This window comes from Denticeps clupeoides, unplaced genomic scaffold (genome assembly GCF_900700375.1).
Source record: "Denticeps clupeoides unplaced genomic scaffold, fDenClu1.1, whole genome shotgun sequence".
Taxonomy (NCBI): Eukaryota; Metazoa; Chordata; class Actinopteri; order Clupeiformes; family Denticipitidae; genus Denticeps; species Denticeps clupeoides.
Window position 1 is genome coordinate 177,594 of NW_021630099.1, and position 18,187 is coordinate 195,780.

The 18,187-nt window shown below is 48.8% G+C and overlaps 2 protein-coding genes across 4 annotated transcripts; both read right to left on the bottom strand.

The window, feature by feature from the left end:
• Positions 1 to 433: 433 nt before the first annotated feature.
• ttyh2 (tweety family member 2) lies at positions 434 to 15,094 on the bottom strand. Of its 3 annotated transcripts, none has more exons than XM_028969009.1 (15): positions 15,069 to 15,094; positions 14,616 to 14,984; positions 10,685 to 10,860; positions 8,078 to 8,189; positions 5,598 to 5,818; positions 5,439 to 5,534; positions 5,111 to 5,183; positions 4,607 to 4,676; positions 4,468 to 4,523; positions 3,876 to 3,968; positions 3,708 to 3,800; positions 3,491 to 3,633; positions 2,317 to 2,496; positions 2,122 to 2,200; positions 434 to 1,259 (listed from the first exon to the last, which is right to left on the bottom strand). In XM_028969009.1, exons 2-15 carry the CDS (start codon positions 14,742 to 14,744, stop codon positions 1,179 to 1,181), a joined length of 1,602 nt encoding a protein of 533 aa, XP_028824842.1. In that variant the 5' UTR covers positions 14,745 to 14,984; positions 15,069 to 15,094; the 3' UTR covers positions 434 to 1,178. The 3 variants fall into 3 exon arrangements, with proteins under 3 accessions (XP_028824842.1, XP_028824843.1, XP_028824844.1); XM_028969010.1 differs by lacking the exons at positions 14,616 to 14,984; positions 15,069 to 15,094 and adding exons at positions 8,264 to 8,334; positions 12,541 to 12,797; XM_028969011.1 differs by lacking the exons at positions 14,616 to 14,984; positions 15,069 to 15,094 and adding exons at positions 8,264 to 8,334; positions 11,007 to 11,083.
• Positions 15,095 to 15,717: 623 nt separating this feature from the next.
• On the bottom strand, positions 15,718 to 17,577 carry rpl38 (ribosomal protein L38). Its single transcript, XM_028969003.1, has 5 exons — positions 17,527 to 17,577; positions 17,329 to 17,357; positions 16,349 to 16,409; positions 16,120 to 16,242; positions 15,718 to 15,787 (listed from the first exon to the last, which is right to left on the bottom strand). The coding sequence occupies exons 2-5, from the start codon at positions 17,329 to 17,331 to the stop codon at positions 15,762 to 15,764; spliced, it is 213 nt and encodes a 70-aa protein (XP_028824836.1). The 5' UTR covers positions 17,332 to 17,357; positions 17,527 to 17,577; the 3' UTR covers positions 15,718 to 15,761.
• Positions 17,578 to 18,187: the final 610 nt, after the last annotated feature.

Below are 18,187 nucleotides of genomic sequence, written 5' to 3' on the forward strand. Positions count from 1 at the left end.
GGGTTCCTGGCAATGAGCTTCTGACAAGACGTCCCAGCATGAAATGTGTCAGAGGGTCACCACCGACACCAACACCTTACAGCTACAGCTTCAGGGATCTTTGTATGGACCAGTAGCATTATAATGGACATCATTTCCTGCACTGACACCACTTGCAGGCTCACTCTACCCTGGAAGGACGTCCCTCTCTCTATCACTCCTTCCCAATGTTTCTTCCCACCTTTTTTTTTTTTATTGTGGAGTTTTTCCTTGTGTGCAGAAGGGTCAAGTGTTGGGGTGTCAACTGTAGGACCTGTTAAAGCCCATTGAGACGTACTGTAGGTGATTATGGGCTTTATAAGAAATAAATGCTGTTGTAGTAAACAAGTCCCACTCACGCCCACGGACGCCACGCCCCTCACGCACTGGGCAGGAACAGGAGGTTCTCGACTCGTTCAAAATCAGACACAGATTTATTCTCATTACAGATCAACTCACGCCTCCCTCTAAATAAAACTTGAACTAAACATGGTTAAATGAGTCAGTTCCCCTCAACATTCCTGCTAGTTACTGATTCCCAGGAGTCCAGTGGAACCGGACTCAGCTCACGTCAGTTATTTGTGCTTTTATGAGATGAATGAATGAAGGAACGTGCTGGACTGATTAGAGTGGAAAATGGAAGGGATTTAAATTTTAATAACACACAATATACCATTTCTGATGATGTGAACTCTTATTGTGTTATAATATTATGTTCAGTAGCTGCCTGCTGGCCCTGTGGATGCACAGAACCCTGCAGGAACCATTATTCACACTGATAGAACTTCACATCCTGTTCCTCCTTAACACAGAGGGTCGCACCTCCGGCTTTCATTTCTGGTTATGACCCTTTCATCTCAAAGCACCATTAGGCATAAGCACATGAATTGTTCTAAAAAAATCCAGATTTCACATGGTCCAGACATTTGATAAGGTCAGGAACACGCAGGATCTTCATTTCACTCAAGTGACCTGCAGCTTCAGACGTCAAAGTCTCAGGTGTCCAACAGCTTCTGCTGCCATTTGTAGAGTCCAGCTCATGACAGACAGTTTGGGGTTCAGGGTGGAGGTTCTGGTCCAATAGAGCTTCACTTCAGAAGATCAGTGTGAGGAGGAGCAGTGAGTGTGTGTGTGTGTGAGTGTGTGAAAACAGTGAACTTCTATGCCTGGAACTCATCCCCAAAGTGCCTCCTCTGCTCCTCGGTCATGGAGAGGTAAGTGGCCCTCATGCTCGGAGAGTACTGTAGAGAACAACAGGACAGGAGAGGTCAAGGGTCAGAGGCATGTGGAGTGGACACCAGAGGTCAGTTCAGGACTTTATAAATTCACACCACTGGTTTTCATGTTATGTACATTGGCTGGAGTCCCTGCTCAAAATAATCAAAGCTTTGAAGAACGTTGACTGTCCTCCTGGGTTCTACGTTCTATACAGCCCCACAGGTCTGAGCATGCTGGAGGGGAGGGGCCTGTGATGGGATACGCCTACAGAGGAGGTGCCAGTGGCCATTAAAGCCTGGGGGAGGGGCCAAGGCAGTAAAACATGAGATGAGGGGGAGGAGTTAGGACATGCCTGGAAGACGTGGGAACAGGGCTGGTGTGGAGAAAGAAACACTGAGCAGAACGAAGCAGAGAAAAAAGAACTTACGCGCGTTCTATAAGGCTGAGAGTTTAGCTCCAAATTAGGAGGAGATGTTTCACAGGAAGAAAGAAGAACAAAAACATAGAAACAAAGAAAAACAGAAAAGAAGCGATTAGCTGAAACTAAAGCAGCAGCGATGGGGCTGAAGAGGATTGTTCTATATATTTTTTTGAGGTTTAAATGATTAGATGATAAATCCGATCTGTGTGAAATTTATTCTGACGCTCTCTGGCACAAAAACAAAAACCCCTGATCAGCATGAATCAGATTCAATTACAGATCAGTTCTATTTCTTCAGAAAAATTGTGGTTCTAAAATGGGTTCGTGATGTAATGAGACCTGGAGAACCGTGCTGAGATTGAATCTGATGATCCTCAACAGAGCAACAGAGATTGTGTGTGTGTGTGTGTGTGTGTGTGTGTGTGTCATCATAAGAAGGACTTGGCCTCCGGGACCCAACGCACCGAAGGAGGTGGAGAACCTCGACCAATCAGCGGCACGTTCTCGTAACGTGGGTTGCCCCCGAACAGTGCAGCCTGGTTCCTGAGAGGAACGGAGACAGAACCACCTGTTTACATTGACATGGATCATCTGATGCGACCGCGCTGGTCACATGATTACGAGATTAGGTGAGCTTTGATCCGGATGGAACCACCCACATGTACTCGGAGACGGGTGCGTTGGAGACGGAAGTGGGCGGGGCCTGGAGGCTGCTCTGGCTGCCCATGCTGCTACTGTAGCTGCAGAAGCTCTGCATGTTGGTCATGTTGTGGGCGGTGGCACGCCGGGCCTGAGGGCTGAACGGGCCGTCGTCCTCAATGTCATCGTAGTCGCGGTCTCTGTGAGGGGCATCATGGGAATTGTCATGATCTGAAGCATGACCCCTTACTGACACTCAGTGGAAGGTGATGGTATAACATGCATTTTATAAATTGTGTCTGCGCGTGAGTGTGTTTGTGCGTGAGTGTGTGTGTGCATGTGTGTGTGTGTGAGCGTGTGTGCGTGCGTGTGAGTGTGTGTGCGAGCGTGTGTATGTATATGTATGTATGTGTGTGTGGGTGGTGTGTGTGTGTGTGTGTGTGTGTGTATGGGTGGTGTGTGTGTATGTATGTATGTATGAGTGTGTGTGTGTATGTATATGTATGTATGTGTGTGTGGGTGGTGTGTGTGTGTATGTATATGTGTGTGGTGAGTGTGTGTGTGTGTATGGGTGGTGTGTGTGTGTGTGTATGTGTGTATGAGTGTGTGTGTGTGTGTGTGTGGTGGTGTCATGAGGTGTGAGGTGTGGTGTGTTGTGTGGTGTCTGGGTGGTGTGTGTGTATGTATGTATGTATGAGTGTGTGTGTGTATGTATATGTATGTATGTGTGTGTGGGTGGTGTTTGTGTATGTATATGTGTGTGGTGAGTGTGTGTGTGTGTGTGTAGTGTGTGTGTGTGTGTGTATGGGTGGGTGTGTGTGTATGTATATGTGTGTGGTGCGTGGTGTGTGTGTGTGTGTGTGTATATGTGTGTGGTGAGTGTGTGTGTGTGTGTGTGTGTGGTGTGTATGGTGGGTGTGTGTGTGTCTGTCTCTGTGTGTGGTGCGTGTGTGTGTGTGTGTGTGTGTGTGTCTGTCTATGTGTGTGTGCGTGTGTGTGTCTGGGTGGGTGTGTGGGTGTGTGTGTCTGTCTGTGTGCGTGTGTGTGTGTCTGTATGTGTGTGGGTGCGTGTGTGTGTGTGTGTATGGGTGGTGTGTGTGTGTGTGTATGTATATGTGTGTGGTGCGTGTGTGTGTGTGTGTGGGTGTGTGTGTGTGTGTGTGTGTGTGTGTGCATGTGTGCGCGTCATCTGACCGGTTGGCGATCTGTCTCCAGGCTCGTGGGATGGCACACAACATGGCGCAGAACGCGGACGCCGACAGCAGAGAGAACAGGCAGAGGTACAGCAGCCCCTCGACACCATCATAACACACACCCATCAGCGCGTCCAGGTAGTCCTGCACAACACACACGCTCTGTATGTGTGTAGGACGTGTGAGTGTGTGTGTGTGTGTGTGTTGATGCGGTTCACCTTGTTCAGGCCCCTGCAGTCCAGCAGGGCCGTCAGCTGATGGAGTCGCGTCTCAGACGAGTTCAGAAGCTGCTGAACGCCCAGCAGGTCCCTCTGTGGAAAGACACACACACACTAACGGTGAGACGTGTGTGAGCGGGGCTTCATCGTCGTGGGCGTGTCTCTCACCTCTGCGGTGGGGAACAGCGGCACGGCGAACTGCAGGAGACCCTGAACCTGGATCTGCATGGTGGTGAGAGAGCGCTGGAAGATGGTAAGAGCCTGCAGCAAGAGGTCAAAGGTCACGGTCAACTGGCGAAGCCACAGATATAAACACTAGACGCCACGTTGGAAGCGTCTATAGGAGTCAACAGAGCCGCCATCTTGGGACGGGTCCTTTTACATGAATGAATGTCTATCAGGGCCAAGGTGGCATACAGAAACCGGCAACTTTGACAGCAGTTTTTATTGTCTTGGTCCGTCAGACATGTATTTACGATGGAGCCGTGAATAAATTGATTGTCCCACAAACATCCCGCATCTTCCCTCGTACACTCGGTGGTGGCGCTATTGAGGCATGCTGAGAGCCTGAATACAACATCTAGTGTACATATCAATGTGGCGAGGTAACCTAACATGGCCAGCAGGGGGCGCCAGCCTCCCATCAATGTGGGATAAAAGGCTGATCACAGCAGTTGACCAAAATCCCGCCCCCTTCGTATATTCGTCCCTGTGTCTCAGCGTGTCCCTGTGTCTCTGCGTGTCCCTGCGTGCGTGTTACCTGCTGAAACGGGTTAGGGAGCGTCTGGCTGCAGTACAGGTAGTAGTGGACGATGTCTGTTGGAGGACAATGAGGAGAATGAGGAGCTGCGTCTGCAGATCAACACGTCAGACGTGGTTCCACCAGGAGACCAACTCACCGGCGCTCAGAGCGTCTCGCGTCTGGTTCATCAGGAACTTGTCTGGAGACACGCAGAAATCACTGGTCCCCTGGTACAACACACACAGCAGAACATCTGGCTACTGGTGGGCTGGAGAAGGCACTGGAACCGGACACTATGTGTGGTTCCCAGGACACTTCCATCCACTTCCCTCCAGCGGTCACCGTGGTAACGTCCCACTCAGAGCACCGCATCCCACTAATTATCATGTTTAAGTGCAGGGCCGCGGTGTGTGTGTGATATGCCCCTAAATTCTAGATCATCAGGTTGATCATCTGGATCCTGTGGCTCTATAATGATGAATGTTTCCATATTAAGAACAAAACAGGAAGTGGGTTCTGTGTTCCATCCCAGTCCCTTTAATCAGCATGTGTGACAAGTTCTGCTGTGAAATGAACTGTGGAGCTTTTCTAGTCTCTTCTTCTGTAATGCGATGTGAGACTCAAACTCCAAAAACACACACCAACACACACTCACACTCACCACAGCAGTGGCGATGTCGGCTCCCAGAGATGCCCAGCTCACCATGAGAGTCAGCACACCGAACACCATCATCCTGCAGACACATCATCTTCATCACGCACAAGACATGTTCACACGTTCACTCTCGCCCCGCCCCTAATTTTGCCCCACCTCTTGTCTCGCCCGCCCTGCCCCTCGTCTCGCCCAGCCTGTCCCTCGTCTCGCCTTGCACTTTATCTTACCCCATCCCTTGTCCTGACTGTCCCCTTGTGCCTCTTCCTGCCCCGCCCCTCGTATGTCATGTTGTATCTGTACAACATCTCATCTGGACGGTAAACTGGACACTTACGTGGTCAACAGCCATCGGGACTGTTTGGCCAGACCCAGACAGGCCGTCAGGCAGATGATCAGGTCCAGGATGAGCAGCAGAAGGTAGGACAGCCACCTGCAGAACAGACGGGTTAGAAAGACTACTGAGGTCTATAGCGTGGGGCGGGGCAGGACGTACCTGTAATACTCAACGTAGGCAATGCGGTCAGCGACAGCAGACAGGTCCACCTCCACTTGTGTCCAGTCGGGCAGCCCCAGCAGCTGCTTGATGATGCTCTCAGCCATTTGCTGCATGAAGCGCAGCGTCTGCACGTAGTCACCCCGCGTGGCGAAGATCTCATCCAGCCGTGCCAGGTGCTGTTGCAGGCCAGTCTGCATGCCACCCATGGTGCCATCCACCTGGACAGACACAGGAGGAAACCTCACACGTCCTGAAATCTTCAAACCACCAGATGTTCCTTCTCCATGGTGGTAGTAGCCTAGTGGGTACCAGAAGACCCAGGTTCAAATCCCACTTACTACCATTGTGTCCCTGAGCAAGACACTTAACATTAAGTTGCTCCAGGGGGGGACTGTCCCTGTAACTACTGATTGTAAGTTGCTCTGGATAAGGGCGTCTGATAAATGCTGTAAATTATGAATGTCCATGGTTCTAATAAAGCATTATGCAGAAATGGCCAGGAACATCATTCAGCAGGACCATGTGGTCTCTACTGAACCGTGCAGATGAGTTGAACACTCTGACTGTCCTCTATGCAAGGTTAATGAGGAGGACATTTGGGCCAGTGTAATCGGAAGGTTGCGGGTTCAAGGTGCCACTGAGGTCCCCTTGATGAAGGTGCCGTGATGCAGGGTTAAATGCAGAGTACAGAGTGTAGCGACTCTGACTAAACGGTCAATGAAGAGTCTTGTAGTAAAACTTATATACTTTACTGTCTTCTCTTTCATTTTAAAATACCATATACGCATAGAAACTTACGGCATCGCCTCATAGATACTTCAGAGCGAATGGAAGTTCATTCTCAAGCTGCATCCATGAGACTTGAGGCGGAAATGTACTCGCTGTTTATAAAGTGAAGTGACTGTGAGACACTGCAGCGCTGCCCATGGTGACACGGTGACACGTGTCCTCTGTATTTAACCATCACCCTTGGTGACAGTGGGCACCATGACAGGCGCCCGGGGAGCAGCGTGTGGGGACGGGACCTTCATCAGGAGGACCTCTGCGGTTCGAACCAGCAACCGTCTGATTACGGGGCCACTTCCTTAACCGCTAGTCCACCACTGGCCCGTTTACTACGTACATGCGTACAGCCGATGTCCGTATCCTGCGTTCTTTGTGCACATATTCAAAAAAGAACAGAATGTTTATGAATACGGATGCAATACCTGCATAATTTTATAGGGGCAGCGCTGCAACATCTGCACTCAACAGAAGACTGTTTTAAAGGTCCCCTATTATGAAAATGTGACTTTGTGAGATTATTTAAAATGAATACGAGTTCCCTTCAGAGCGACAGTCAGATCTGGAATTTGTCCCCTTATGACGTCAAATGATGATGAAAAATGAAACGTTGAAAGAACGCAATGCATCAATAAAACACATTACATGCAGTAATACATTTCCCGGCCGAGATAATATTGCCGATATGCACAGCGAGCCTGTAAACCTGCGTTATTAAATTAGATGCCGTTCGGCAGACCAGTGGAACCGGAGTAAAAAGTTAGTCTAGAGCCCTGACTTGAGGCCAACACACACTTGTGTCACCGTGTGACATTTGCTTCACCTTCACACAAAGAAGCAGAAGATTAAATTTCAGTCATTTAGATATTAATTCGACATACAGGACCGACATGTCATTATCTCCAAGTTGTGGCTTCAGGATCAGAGGCGGAGCGGGCGGGAATTCTGCTCCGGAGACCGGTCAGCTTTTTAAAAGAATTAGGGATGAAGAGGAAGAAATGTGGAGCTCTCTGAGCCACGGAGCCAGAAATAGAAAAGGGGCGGGCACTTTATTGTCTCCAGGTCCAGATTCATTCTGATTCGTCCTATCTGGGGTGGGTGTAATTTCCTTTGTCCTTATGGATCCTGTGTGGATCCTCGGAGCTTGTTTTCAGACTCGTTCTGGATTATGGAGGATTTTAGGAACATTGGAAATGTGATCTGTGAGGCAGAACCACCACAACCTTCCCTGTGCTGCGGGGCTGTAAGTAATGGGCGGGGCCTGCTGATTAAATTTGAATGAGGGAGCTCAAGCGTGAAATGGAACACGGAACCCAAAGTGCTGCTGCTGCTTCCACTTCATCAGCTCCTCCCACTGCTGGCCCCGCCCACAGTGTGAAACCAGCATCAGTATTGAATAATGCACCGTAAACGTCGAGTCCGGACAAAACATCACATCAACTCTTCAGGAATATCAGTTCCTCTCAGAGGTTCTGCCTGAGGCGAGGTGGAGAACCGGAGCAGTGTGTGTGTGTGTGTGTGTGTGTGTGTGTGTGTGTGTGTGTGGTGCAGTGTGCATAATGAACTCCTCACAGTGAGTCTGCTCTGCACTTTCCCAGCATGCACTGCACATGAAATCACATTTTTAGAGGAGTGATGACGGAACGTGGAACTGGGTTAGTTCTACGTCTTGTCTGTGATGAGATGAGACATACCAGACTCTCCACTCCGCCCAGGGTGTGGTTGGCATTGTAGAGGGAGTAGGTCAGCTGGTACACACCATCGTTCGTCTCACTGTTGCCGTAGAAACCCACGCCCACAGCCACGCTGCAGACAGACAGAGTTCAGGTTAGTGCCAGATACGTTCCAGCTACAGAACCGACATCATCATCCCCACCAACCTCCGGATCCATTGCCAAGGGTCAAGGGTCACAGTGCGGTTCTGATGTCATATCCTGTGCCCCAAAGTTCTCTGTAGAATGTCATGATTAAATGAGACAACAGTAAGACCCCAGAGAGAAAAGATACACAGCAGAACATGGTGAACAGAGGAGGGGCTAACAACCACTATAGATGAAAATCAGATAAGGCGGTCAGAGGAACATGAGAACCAAGAGTCCTTGCAGATGAAGTGACAGGTGGAGCCAAGATCTGAAAAATTGATCCAGTTTTATACCAACCTGAAGCTGAGCCTGGAGATCTATACAGAACAGGTGGTCCGTTCCACCAGACAGGAGATTAGAGCAGAGAAAGCATCTTATGGTTCCACGCCACAATCACATGCAGAACACTCATCTCCGTCCTGCCTAATTACACCACAGTCTGCACAACCAGCAATTAAGGACACAATGGACACAGACGTCCATCAAATCAACACGTATGAAAACTGTTCTCTCGTTCTCCACAAGAACACAAACTTTGAGTGGTTCTGCAGATACATCATGAACTGATTCTCTTCAGTAACGTCCAATCAGAACACGTGTCAGGATCCTGGTTCTAAAATAAACTAAGGTCCAGCAGGATGTTCTTTATTCCGGATGACCTAGAATACAGTGTCCTATTTAGAACATTGTCTGAAGACAAAGGGCTGGTGAGGCCGGTTCTGGGTTCTGGATTGACTTGATTCCAATGTCCATACAAAGCCAGCTCCATCAGACTAGTCGTGAACTGGGTTCCATCATGGGAACTCAGGTACTCGGCTCATGTAATGTTCCTTAGTCATATGTTTCGGGGAACTGAAGCAAAACACGGATTTTGTGGTGATGCCAATAAGGCTGGACATACTTCTCACTCACCCAGTCACACAAGGGTTCTAATGGGACTGAGGTGAACCGGATGAAGAACCCAGAGAGCTGGCCGGTGATGATGTGCATTCAGGATTAGAGGACAAACACAAATATGACATTAACGTGGAAAATGGGAAACCCATCTCGTTCCACCTTGACCAGAGATCGAACCCACCCTGGTCAACAGATGTTCCACAGACTCTCATCTGAGGTCTTCTGTTCCTTCTAGAATTTTCACAGTTCTCTAGATCCTCTACTTTACTAGTGTGTTCCTTCTTGTGTGGCCAGGTGTATCTGGAGCAGATACACCTTCTACGTTCCTTGGACCACACAGGACAAAAATGTTCAGTGCTGCACCTCTTCATGAAATGTTAAAGCAGGAGAAGCTCAGAACCTAAATAATACAGAAGGAGCACCCAGTCAGCACCTCACAGCAAACACTGAGTGATCAAGAACTTCTACTGAACACCCAGTTCCTTATCAACTCACCTGGAGAAAAGCTGGAGTTCTAGCGGAGTTGTTAAACAGGATTTTGACATCCAGTCATGTCTTATTTCCAACTTTAATCAACAATTGTACTAAACAGAAATTCTTATATATCATCAGCAAATTTTGTGCCAGAAATTCCCTCTGGATCCACCTCTGTGTTGGGAGCAGGTTTTTGGGGATCAGATGTATCCAAATAAAAAAAAAAAAACACAAGTGAAGGTTTGATCCAGATTACAAGCGAGATTGGATTCGGTGATCTGGTCTGATTTCAGAATCCCTCTTTTCATTTTGCACAACCAATTTTCAAGATTCAATCCAATTTGTTTTCCAAAATTTTTGGAAATCGCCTGAAGGTCTTTAGGAGAACGTCAAGTTATTCTAAGTAGTTATAGAAGAGGATGATGATAAGAAACAACTGATCCAGACGAAGCTGGTTTTAAACCATGGATCACACACACACACACACACACACACACACACACACACACACACACACACCAAGGTAATGAAAGCCGCCGTGTTGTAAATTAGATGCGTCTTCAGCTCCGCCCACATTCTTCACCCATTACGTCGGAACTGAAATGTTCCGTTATGAATGGATTCTGTTGTCATGAAGCCGCAGATGATCAAACAAAGCCAGCGGTTCTCCAGCTGCAGGACAGTTCAGGCCTGCCGCAGAACCAGGCCGCACCGTCACACAGAACACGGTCTGCGGCTCTTTTACGAGACCGTAATGGATAACGAGATGCCACAACGTTTAACGCTGCTTATCGATGTGAAGGACCGTTGTTCCGGCAGAATTAGAGCCGCTCAGAGGGTCCATTCAGCAGAACAGCTGCAGCCTTTACACGCTGGCATGCAGAACACTCTTCTCATTAAACAAGAACCTCCTGAACCCGGACAAGGACCACCACCGGGTCCAGGTTCCGACTGCCAGAACATTCTGGTACAGAATGTGCAGAACGTCACCGAACACTCATTCTGTCCCGCCCACTTTTCAGTCAGAATTAAACGGCGAATGATTGGCTGCCGAAGATCTGTTCTCACCAGCAGATGAGGCCAGCGGCCACCGCGGACCAGGTGACGCAGCAGGAGCCGGACTTCTTACTGCCGTCCTCGTCCTCGTCCCTCCGGCAGCAGCACAGCACGCCCAGGTAGATGGCCAGACCCAGCAGGTTCACGCCCAGGCCGGCCGCCGCCACGCAGGCCAGGAACACCAGAGACTGAGGGGGGAAGAGACCACAGTCACCTCAGAACGTCTCAACATTTTCATCATGATACACATAAGAGGGTCTGAAAAAGTCCTTCACATCTCCACACATGCAGCCCACACACACACACACACACACACTGGGAAATTCTACAGAACCTGAATTCCACTAAAGATCCACCCAGCAGCTACAGAACACCAGAGTCACCATTGTCAGGTGGGGGAGGGGTGTTTATTCTCCACCAGCAGGAGATGTGTGTGTGTGTGTGTGTAAGAGAGTGTGTGAGTGTGTATGGTGTGAGTGCGCGTGTGCATGTGTGTGTGTGTGTGTGTGTGTGTGTGTGTGTGTGGTACTGACATTTTGCATGAGAGAACAGAGACACCATGAAAGAAACAAATGAACCCCTAGTGCTTCAACAGCTTCACTATGGCAACCCCCACCACAAAGCATTCTGGGTAGCCCCACCTCCATCATCCAGGAGGCATGTGACCATCAGAGGGGGACCCGGCAGGAGCAGGGTGGAAATAGAAATGGAGGAACAGCATTAAATAAGTAACTGGTTCTGTTATAGAGAACAAGTCTTGACCAGGAGACACACTCTTTCTCTCTCACTCACTCAGGACACACTCTCTCTCTCTCTCTCACACACACACACACACACACACACACACTGGTAAATATGGTGAAACTCGCTTGTTGTGGATCTGTCATCTAGATTCAGGATTTGGAACCTGCAGAATCAACAGTGCAGATGCTCTGGTAACGTTCTGCATTTTAAAAACAGCCCTACAGACCCAGGTGCTTCTCCACAAAGCTTCGGTTCTTCTGCAGTAATTCTGGATTACTGTGTGTTCCACTGCCTTTGTAAGGATGTCTCAATAGATTCTTTAGACCAATTTCAAGTTAATGATGAAAGCCACACACACACACGTTTATCTACGGTTAATCCCCCCTGAAAACGCGGATCTATTCACACGTCTGTCAGATGGGGTCCTGAATGGGTCTGCGGAATGTCTGGAAGGAAGAAGTTCCCACAAATGGCCAACGGTTCTGTGCTGCTCAGGGTCTGCAGACATCAGACAGAACAGAACAATGGGTGGTAGTAGCCTAGTGGGTAACACGCCTATGAACCAGAAGACCCAGGATCAAACCCCACTTACTACCATCATGTCCCCGAGCAGGACACTTAACCCTGAGTGTCTCCAGGGGGGGACTGTCCCTGTAACTACTGACTGTAAGTCGCTCTGGATAAAGACGTCTGGTAAATACTGTAACACCGGCTCCCAGTTCTTCTCTGCTGCATTGTCATGTGACTGCAGAGTCACAGAGGTTGGAAAGAAAATATTCCAGACCAGGATGGGGAACCAATTAGAACCAATCAGACTGTATTACCTAAGAGGTTCTGAGGCTTGGAAAGCACAACATCCATGTTCTCACGTTCCTGAGCTTCATCTTGAGCATAAGAAGAAAAAAGTGCTCTGCAGGGCTGTGTGTGTGTGTGTGTGTGTGTGTGTGTGTGATAACTAGCTGAGGTCAGATGAGTGAAGGTCAAAGGTCAAGTTGAGTCTGTGGAGAACCTGGTGAGAGTCTCGATACGGTACTCATGAGGAGCTCATTATTCGTAAACATGTACACACACACACACACACACACAGGCCAGTTTACTAACCACCACAACTCGGCTGAGCTCACCACAGAGTGACTCCACCTCCTGGTGGGATCAGGACCACGCCCCTCAAGGCTCTTTTCCAGCCCAGTTCACCCGAATGGTCAGGTCTCAGCTACTCTCACAGCTGCGGCCCCGAAAAGGATCATGGGAGATGGTGCAGAACAATCGCTGAGAACCTCTTCCACCCAACACCGGCCAGGGCTCAAAAAGAAGCTTTTAAACAGCAGCTGGTGGAACCCAGCAGAGCAGAGGGTCATCAATGTGAAGGTTCCTCTCTCACACACACAGACACAGGAAGCTGTAGCCTGGCAGGGGAACGTTCCGGAACCCTTCCCCCACTGCAGCTCGGCTGTTTGGCTGGAGGGGTGCAGAGATGCACTGAGGCTCAGATAGAAGAACGAAGACCAAAGACACAAACAGAACCTCATTCCAGACATATTGATGGTGGAAGAGTCAAAGTGGCCTTCCGATTATGAGTCTGTCTCCTCACCCACACAGCCAGAAACTGACCTCTGACCCCTGACCTCCACTGGGGTGAACTGCAGAACGCGCTACAGACCTGGTAATGGCTGCTGAGATGATGCTTATCAGCCCCTTCTGTTGTCATGGTGATGGCTATGGGGGAGGGGCGTGGCCCTCAGGGTCCAGGAACGTGGAAGAAATGCCAGGATCTCAACTCAATAATCTCATGATGCAGAACATAGACCACCCATTGTACTGCAGAACGTAGGAACGGTTCTTTGTTATATCACAGTCACACTGATTCTGTTTCAACGTTTAACTTTACGTTCCAGCAAATCTCTAACGGAACGTAGAACATTCAGAACACCCAGCAATAGCAGAACATCAGTTGCCACAGGTTAGTAAATGAAGATTTAGCTTGAGCGTTGAAGACTGTGAGGACGTTCCGAGGTGGGGGAAGGAGCGGAGAAGATAAAGACGAGGTCAGGAGATGATGCTTGAGGAGCACTGAGGCAGAATGGAGGAAATCAGGCAGAAACAACCACGCTGCAGTGTGTGCGTTTCTCCTCCTCAAGGCCTTTAGAACAAACATCCAGAATGGCCACCTCAGGTTTATTTTTAAAAGCCATAACCCTGATTAGTTAATGAGCGAGTTTTCATCTTCACAGCATCATGTGAGATGATTTAATGACAGTGGAGCAACATGCTCCGGGCAGCCTGGCCTGGATTTGATGTTCTCGGAGCAGATGGTGGAGACGTGGCCCTGGGGCGTCGGTTCCTCCTTGTCTCCCCAGAACTTCAGGTCTGCCTGACACAAGGAAAACGAGTGAAGAAAGTCTAATTGGAGCTTCGAAACTGCCTGTTCCTCTGTTCTGCAGACCAATACAGAACCCACGACACGTGTGTAAATAAGGAACACACAGTCCAGTGTGGATCCGGTTCTAGAATCACCTGCTATTCTGTTGGGTTCTGCATGAGAAACGTGGTGGACAAATAACCCACGTGCAACGTGTTTCTGGATGTTCTTTTCTGCCCTCCAAAATCATCTAGAACCACAGGAACTCCTAAAGGGCAAAGGACAACCCCAACGGTCCACACCCACAGTACGAAAACAGGAAGGCAGACTGTCCACCACAGGAAGGGCTGTGGGCCGTACAGGAAGCATGGGAATTATTTACACACTTGGTGGAACGTGGTGATTCGGATGGACCTTCTTGTGAATGAGAAGATTCAGCATCTCCTCCAGATACGTCTGTAGCTGCTGCGTCCCTCTGGAATTCCCTCCCTAACCACATTAGAAATTCCAGCTTCTAACCTTGTTTAGGAGCCGCCCTTCCTAATTAGCCTCTAATTGTATCATTCTGAATCCATCTTCTCGTCATCTTTCACTCTTTACGAAAAAAGCCACAGAATGATTTTACAGCTCAGGAAGTGACCACCACACGGACATGACCCCATCATGTGACACCAGGCTCCGAAGAGAACCATGATCCTGACCCCACGTTCTACAGTGGAGAAGAAGGGACCTGCAGAACGTCTGGACAGAAAACCACTGTGTTATCTACACAAATAACTAATAATTATAAAAGCCCCTTCTTCGTGAAACTTCAGAAGATCTTCACCGATCGACACCGACCTGCTGGTACTCCCCGTCCCCGGGGCTGAAGGTGCTGCTGACGGGCTGGAGGTTCAGGCTGATGTGCGGGAAGCCGTGCAGCCAGCTGCTCCACCACGGAGCGATGTACTCCACCCGGGCGGCGGACATGCCGATCCTCCTCAGGTCCTCCTCAGGTCCTCCACAGATACTCCTCAGATCCTCCTCAGATCCTCCTCAGGTCCTCCACAGATCCTCCGCAGACGAAGCGCTCGCCGACCAAATGAACGTGATCGGAGCGGCTCCTGGTTCTCTTTCTTCTCCTGCTTCTGCCCCCATGTGCGTCTCTCCTCCTCGGGAGCGCGCCCGACACCGCGCAGCGGGGGCGCGCATCGGATCAGTTCTTCCGAACTACAATACACATATACATTATGTACACAGCAGATAAAAACTGTTGTTGTCTTTTATACATGTAACTTTCTTCATGCAGATGACCTTTCAAATAATAAATCCGGGAGATTCATTGTTCTGTGAAATAAAATCTTCATCTGTCCCCCCGGCAGGGGGCGCCACAGCGGAGCACCAGGTCTGATGTACGGATGTCCTTCCTGACGCGACCCTCCACATTTCCCCGGGCTTGGGACGGTCACTGACCCCTGCTGGACAAACTCCAGAATCATGGACCAGACCAGACTCCAGTCCTGAAGATCTGGAGCAGGGACGGTGGAGCATTTATCGAGCTGAGGGCATCTGACCTCATGTGAGAACTTGTACATTTTACAGTACAAATAGGACTGAAAAAAGCAGCTCCACGTGATTCATTTAATTGAGGCGGTTCAATTCATCTACACCATTTCAAACAAGATAACCAACTGAAGCACTGCATTGTGGGACCTGTAGTCATCAGCACTTCATATAGCCAAGCCATTATAATAGATGTGTATAAACTGATCTTTAAGAACATCCACCATGTCCTCTGGGAGCATCTTCACCCAGACGGAGTGGAAGCCATGAGAGGTCCACCTACAGGGCAGCTGCCTCCTGGACCAGTGAACCTAAACTGATTCCTTCACCCTGATCACATGTGGAACACCTGAAGAACTCAAGCAGTGAAGCTGAAATCAAAACTCTGTACACAAAGATATCCAAATATCAACATTTTTATTAGAACATTTAGTGAAGATGGGTCTACTTCAGCTCCTTGACAGCCAGACCTGCAGGAGAACAGAGAACAAACGCTTGTGTGAATTGTTCATACATTTGCAGATGTACATGTTCTAGCAAGAAAACATTTAACAGTAGGACCAACACAAATAAATGTTCTTGACTTCAGGTGTCCCTGAGCCGGTGGAACTGGGAATTCTGGGAAACGAAGACTCAGCACTTGGCTCATCATTGTTCTTGCAAGCTTGTGAAATGCACCATGGACACGGACACAGGCCCAAGGCGCTTGGACATCTTGCATCAACCGTCTCCACACAACATGAGCCCAGCAGATGATGGTAATATATTTAAAAACGACTGCGGAACCAACGGGTCAAGTTACCTGGGGGGAGCGACTGCTTGAGCTTCTCTGCCTTCTCTTTGTCTGTGATGACCAGCGTGTAGAGGTACCTGCTGCAGCGCACTTTGAACTTCACATTGTCCTTGTTCTTCTTGATCTTAACGGCTGTATGGAGAACACAAGAGTGTGAGTTTTAATTTGAGAACAGTTACGGTGACGTGTGACATCACTTGGTTCTACAAGCAGATACGCTTCAAGCTCCTTCACTCACATTTAGCATCCTTCCTCCTCGCTGTCAGCAGGAAATCTTTGATTTCTTCAATTTTGCGAGGCTGTAGGGAAAAAAAAAAAAAAACGTTTTAAACCCTGAGGTGAACCAGGACCACCAGAACTGCTAATCTAATGAAGATCTAGATCCAGACACCCCGCTGGGTTCAGACCTGGAGAAGAGTTATATGGACCACATATCTGCTAAAGATCTACATCCTGACACCATGCTGGGTTCCGACCTGAACAGGTGTAAATATACCAGAACCACAGTCATTTGGACCACCAATCTACATCCTGACAACGCTGGGTTCCAACCTGGAGAACAACAGTTATACGGACAATATATCTACACACTAACACCAAACGGGGTTCCGACCTGTAGAACCAGTTATATGGACCACATATCTGCTAAAGATCTACATCCTGACACCATGCTGGGTTCCGACCTGAACAGGTGTAAATATACCAGAACCACAGTCATTTGGACCACCAATCTACATCCTGACAATGCTGGGTTCCAACTTGGGGAACAACAGTCATATGGACCACATATCTACTGAAGATCTACATCCTGACACCCCGCTGGGTTCCAACCTGGAGAACCAGTTATATGAACCACATATCTGAAGATATACATCCACCCGTAATAACGGGTGGTAGTAGCCTAGCAGGTAACACACTCGCCTATGAACCAGAAGACCCAGGTTCAAACCCCACTTACTACCATCGTGTCCCTGAGCAGGACACTTAACCCTGAGTGTCTCCAGGGGGGACTGTCCCTGTAACTACTGGATAAGGGCGTCTGGTAAATGCTGTAAATGTATGTAAGGTTCGTTAAAGACGGCTACCGGTCCTGCCGTAGGGCCGAATAGTGTTGTGACGGGTAACAGCGGGAAAGACGCCAGTTGAACAGTTTAGCGACTTTAAGAGAATAAACAGGGCGGCGAAGCAGAATCTCGTCTCGACATGCGCGGTTCTCACCATCGTTGCTCGTTCGACGGACCCGGATCCTGAGGAGAGAAGAAAGGGGTCAGAATTAAAACTAAACATGGGAAATGGAACTGAAAATGGTGAAAAAAGCGACGATTGTATTTGATGGTTGCAGCGTATTACAAATTTAAAGGAGGATGCGTGAGATTTAAACCGATATTTGCGGGCATTGAAAAGAAAACAGCTTACAATGCGAGCGAACGAGGAGGGAAAAGGGGCGTAACTTCCGCATACGGGTACTTTATACTACAAGTATGGCGCGTTACGAGGGCCAAAAGGCGTTTTCAGCCCGGAATTTACACAGCGACAACTAGCGATAAATATACAGGCTTTACAGAGTTATAAACAGTTTATCTGACACTGAATGTATTGTTATGCTTATCTAATCTAAAAAATTGAATAATCAGAAAAAATAGAGGTGAATTTTTTTTTTGTATAAAACAGACACTTGGATTGAGGGCAGTGGTGCAGTTAGCAGTTAACGAAGCGGACCTGTAATCAGAAGGTTGCCGGTTCGAATCCCGATCTGCCAAGGTGCCACTGGTGCCCACTGCTCACCAAGGGTGATGGTTAAATACAGAGGACACGTTTCACAGTGAAAGTGAAATGATTGTCACTTGTGATACACAGCAGCACAGCACTTTGTCCTCTGAGTGAGAGGTGGGCAGCTATGACAGGCACCCGGAGACAGTGTGTGCTGCTCAGTGGCACCTCAGTGGCACCTTCTGATTATTGGGCCGTTCCCTTAACCGCTAGGCCACCACTGCCCCAGTGTCACCGTGTGCTGTGTATCAATGTTTAGGGCAGTGGTGGCCTAGCGGTTAAGGAAGTGGCCCCGTAATCAGAAGGT